The sequence below is a fragment of the Lipotes vexillifer genome, unplaced genomic scaffold (assembly GCF_000442215.2).
Source record: "Lipotes vexillifer unplaced genomic scaffold, Lipotes_vexillifer_v1.1 scaffold170, whole genome shotgun sequence".
NCBI lineage: Eukaryota > Metazoa > Chordata > Mammalia > Artiodactyla > Lipotidae > Lipotes > Lipotes vexillifer.
In genome coordinates, this window is record NW_006772326.1 from 2,023,737 (window position 1) to 2,028,724 (window position 4,988).

The following is a 4,988-nucleotide window of genomic DNA, read 5'->3' on the forward strand; positions in this document are numbered from 1 at the left end:
ACTATTTTTGGCAAGAATACTTCATAGCTGATCTTATGTAATCATAGTGTATCACAGCATGAGACACACATCAGTTTGTCCCATTATTAACGGCACTAAGTTTGATAACTTAAGAGGAGACTGACAAGTGTCTCCACTGTAAAGGTCCACTTTCCCCTTCACAATTTATAATTTCTTATAGCCATGGGACTATCAGCTTCCCAGTGACTTTTCACTTAGTGGTTTTAGTATCCTTTGGTGATCCTCTCTTGAATTAGTTATTATACTGGGGATTGCAAAATGGTGTTTTGTATTTTAGAATTTCTTCTTAAATTTCTTTTATTTTTTATTTATTTTTCACTTTTTCAAAACAAACAACTTTTTATTGACGTATTCTTGATTTACAATGTTGTGTTAGTTTTTGGTGTACAGCAAAGAGATTCAGTTATATACGTATTCTTTTCCAAAGTCTTTTCTATTATAGGTTATTACAAGATATTGAATATAGTTCCCTGTGCCATACAGTAGGTCCTTGTTGTTTACCTATTTTATATATAGTAGTGTGTATATGTGTGTATATGTTATTCCCAAACTCCTAGTTTATTCCTCCCCCTCCCCTTTCCCCTTTGGTAACCATGTTTGTTTTCTATATCTGTGAGTCTATTTCTGTTTTGTGAATAAGTTCATTTGTATCATTTTTTTAAGATTCCATATATAAGTGATATATGATATTTGTCTTTCTCTATATGACTTACTTCACTTAGAATGATAATATCTACGTCCATCCATGTTGCTGCAAATGACATTATCCCATTCTTTTTATGGCTGAGTAATATTCCATTGTATATATGTGCCACATCTTCATTATCCATTCACCTGTCGATGGACATTTAGTTTGCTTCCATGTCTTGGCTATTGTAAGTAGTGCTGCTACGAACATCGGGGTGCATGTATCCTTTCGAATTAGAATTTTTGTCTTTTCCGAATATATGCCCAGGAGTGGGATTGCTGGATCGTGTGGTAACTCTATTTTTAGTTTTTTAAGGAACCTCTATACTACTCTCCATACTCTTATTTAATGTCAGTTAAATTCCTTAACTGACATTCTTTTCTTCTTTTCCTTAAAAAAATTTTTTTAGTGAGTATCACAATGGACGCATCAGTTTTCACTTGCTCAGTGTGTTACAATCAAGTGCAGTCATTATTCTGTATGTTACTCAAACCTCTCTAAATTTGGCTAGTGGGAGGCCCTTCAAGCTGGCTCCTGAATCCTTTTTATCATAACCCTATTAGCTTTTGAGTGCTTCCTTGCCTTCTGGTACAGGAAATCCTAGGGCCACCTTGTACTTTCCTGTCCCAGAGGTGGAATCAACCCTTTTTCTTTTTTGAAAAAAATTAATTAATTAATTTATTTTGGGCTGCGTTGGGTCTTAGTTGCTGGGCGCGGGCTTCCTCTAGTTGCGGCGAGCAGGGGCTACTCTTCGTTGTGGTGCGTGGGGTTCTCATTGTGGTGGCTTTTCTTGTTGCGGAGAACGGGATCTAGGCACGTGGGCTTCAGTAGTTGTGGCACACGGGCTTCAGTAGTTGTGGCACTTGGGCTTCGGTAGTTGTGGCTCACGGGCTCTAGAGCGCAGGCTCAGTAGTTGTGGTTCACGGGCTTCGTAGCTCCGCAGCATGTGGGAACTTCCCGGACCAGGGCTTGAACCCATGTCTCCTGCATTGGCAGGCGGATTCTTAACCACTACGCCACCAGGGAAACCCAATTATATATTTTTAAGTATATTTTTATCATGAAAAAGGGAGAAAAGTCACTATATCCCACCTGAATGGCTAAAAGGAAAGAGCTAAACAATATCAAATGTTGGCAAGGATGTGGAACAACCAGGACTTTAATATATTCCTGGTGGGAATTGTTATTTCCACAGTCATTTTGGAAGGAAAATAGCTTGGCAGTCTAATCAGAAGCTGAACATATGCATATATTCAATTCCATTCCTATGTATATGCCGAACAGAAGTTTATGTATATTTTTACCAACAGATCTGTATATAAATGTTCATAATAGCACTATTTTTAATAGCCCAAAACTGATAATAACTTAAATCAATAACAAAATAAGTTGTAGTATCATCACACAATGGAATACTGTATAGCAGTGAAAATAAATGGACGATCGCCAGGAAAGTCATGCACAAACCTCATAAATATAATGTTAAGGGAAAGGAACCAGAGTCAAAGAGTACATACTATGGATTCCAGTATGTAAAGTTGAAAAAGCGAACAACATTCATCTATGGTGTTGGAAGCTAGGGGAGTGGTTACCTTTGAGTGACTGCAAGGGGGCACTTCCAGAGTTGCAGTGATGTTCTGATTGTTCGCCAGGTGCTAGTTTCGTGGGGTTGCTTATCTTGTGAAATGTCATCGAGTGGTATGCTTACGATGGCACACTAGCTAATACTTGCTGTTCTGATTGCGAGCTAATACCTGGGCAGGGAGCGGCTAAGTGTAGATGAGAGTGCTTGTGGTTCTGATTGCTAGCTAATACTTATTTCTGTCCACTGAATAGCCCGAGGGGACATGAGTCCTGTTCTTGCTTTGTTTACAGACCTTTAGGGGGAATAAGCGTTTATAAAAAGAACAGGGGGATAGTGAAGGAGAGCTTCCCAGGCCATAGTCTGACTTTGAGCCATGGCCCTGGGGGGCAAAGCCAGAAAGGAGTGGAGGCCAGATGCAGCACTGCTGTTGGCGCTGAGCATGTGTGTGAGGTGGGGCTGCCCTTGACTGGACAGTGGGTCTCAGACTGTGGCACAGCTGACATCACAGAATCCACTGTGAGGCTTCGGGACCTAGAAATTCAGACAAAACACTGCATGCATTCTCAGATGGTTTGGTTTTTTATTTAAATTGCAGTAAGGAAGCTGAAATGGGCTCTCCACGGGTATTTCCCTGAGCCCTGGTCCCCTTTGCAGCTCCCAGCTCTAGGTCCTATTGATGGGCTTCAACGGTCACTGGCTCCATGGTCTCAGATGTCACACCTCCAGTGATCTCCAGCTCCTGGCCACGCTCTGCTGTCTCTATGATGGCCTCCATTCGGGTCCCTTCCACTGGCTTCGCCAGGATGCTCACATATTTATCGCGTGAGGAGGCCACTGTCTTTGTAGTAAGACTGGCTCTGATGTTCCTGAAGAAAGAGCTGATCCTGCTGAGTCTCTTGGTGGTGGGACCTGAACTCGCTGTAGGTAAGCTCCTACCCGATTTGTGCGAGGTCCTGGACTCGTTGGTGATGGGAGCACAGCTGATGCCTTTGTGAGCAGTGCCCTGCTCGCTGCCCCCCGGGCTGCCGTGGCCTTTGTCCTTTTGGTCATCTCTAGTGGCTCTGCAGCTGGCTGAGCACGGGCCAGCTGCTTTCTGGATGGTCTTGTTCCCTGCTGCCTTGTGGTGGCTTTCCACTGAACTGCAGAGCGAGGGGCTCGTAAGAGCTCTCTCCTCTCCCCAGTGCTCCCTTCTCTCCCTTCTTCCCTTGAGGGCCTGGGACACTCTCTGTGAGCTGCCATCCTGTTCACTCACTTTGCCTTCCGTGGCAAGGTTGAGATGAGGGTCCCCTCGTCCTCCTCGTCGGCTCTTCCTTCAACAGTCTTGCTGGTAGGTTCTGCTCCGACCACAGTCATGCCGGCCTCTGGGGCTAGGCTGGTGGACGTGCTGGAAGCATACCCTGAATAGTTCGCGGCACCTGCCAAGCATACCCTGAATTGTTTGCAGCACTGTTTTCCTGCTCCTCAGGGATGTTCTGGCAGTGCCCCCAGTGCCTATGTTGGTTTTGCTTCCTCCTGGACCGTTGCTGGCTGTGGCTGCTGTGGCCGTGCTCTGCTCTTCAGGGTCAGGAGACTTGATCACTGCCACGCTCACAGCACCCGCTGCGGTGCCTCCTGCCACCCCTGCTGTCTCCACCTTTGTCGTTGCCCGCGATGCTGATGCTTTGTCAAGCACTGTAGGTTTGGCTTTTGCAGTGGCCACATTGGGCATGGTATCGGGCTTGTGGGAGTCCAGTTGGATCCCCTCCCCGCCAGAAAAAGCTGCAGACGTGGCCCCGGTCGGCTCAGAGCACGTGTGGAGGCTGCAGATGCTCACCTGGTCCTGATCCCACTTTCCTTGGAAATCCTCCACTGCCCGGCTCCTGCCGTCGTCCTCCTCCTCCTCGAACACAGGCATGCAGATCATGTCCCAGGCTGGAACGGCATAGGTGCGGCTGTGACCGTCCACTGGTGGTCGCAGGAGGTAAATCAGCTCTTCCCAAGAGGTGAAGAGGTCTTCCTGCGCGTCCAGAGGGGCACACAGCTGCAGGTACCAGGAGCGGCCAGTGGCAAACTTCACGCGCAGCTGTTGTCTCTCTCGATTGTGAGTGGAGATCCTCACTAACGTCAAGGGAAGGAGCCTGGTGAGCTCTAAGGTCTTTGCAGCCTCGTGGCTCTTGCCCTTGGCGGCCTGGCTGTGCTCAGCGTGCTCTTCACAGCCAGTGGCCCATCGGGCCAGCAGCATGGTGTCTGGGAGCGGGAGGACGGGGCTGCTGGTTGTGATGCCCACGGTCACCATGCAGACACAGTTGTGCACGTCCATCAGGTGTCCCCTCTTCGTGATCTGGATAAAGTCGCTCTCGAATATCGGCGCGTACTTGAATATGCCATATTCGCCCTCGAGCAGTTGCTGCTGCAGCTTCCCCGTGGTGGTGTTGAACAGGCCCACCCCGGTGCTGCTCTGGGCCGTGTGATACGGGAGCAGAGAGTCCCCACTCATGGCTGTCTTTGATCACGACAGGCAGCGCGGTTAAGGTGGGCCCCTGGCTCTTCCCTCCCTTGGCCTCACTGGCAGAAGAGTGAGCCGCGGTGCTCGTACGTCACACACACGGGTGGCCCTACGGCAGGTCTTCCAAGCCCGCCCCACAGGCCCCCACCTTTGCCTCAGGGTCTCCCAGAGGCAGGGGTGTGGGTAGGGGCACAGATGATCACAGCGGG

At 48.1% G+C, this 4,988-nt stretch overlaps 1 protein-coding gene across 1 annotated transcript; it reads right to left on the reverse strand.

Annotated features, from left to right (window-relative positions):
- Positions 1-2,964: 2,964 nt before the first annotated feature.
- LOC103085646 (protein FAM71A-like) lies at positions 2,965-4,770 on the reverse strand. Its single transcript, XM_082931339.1, is given in 3 exon segments — positions 2,965-3,557; positions 3,560-3,691; positions 3,723-4,770. Coding segments are annotated over 3 exon segments (1,773 nt in total).
- Between the last annotated feature and the right edge of the window lie 218 nt (positions 4,771-4,988).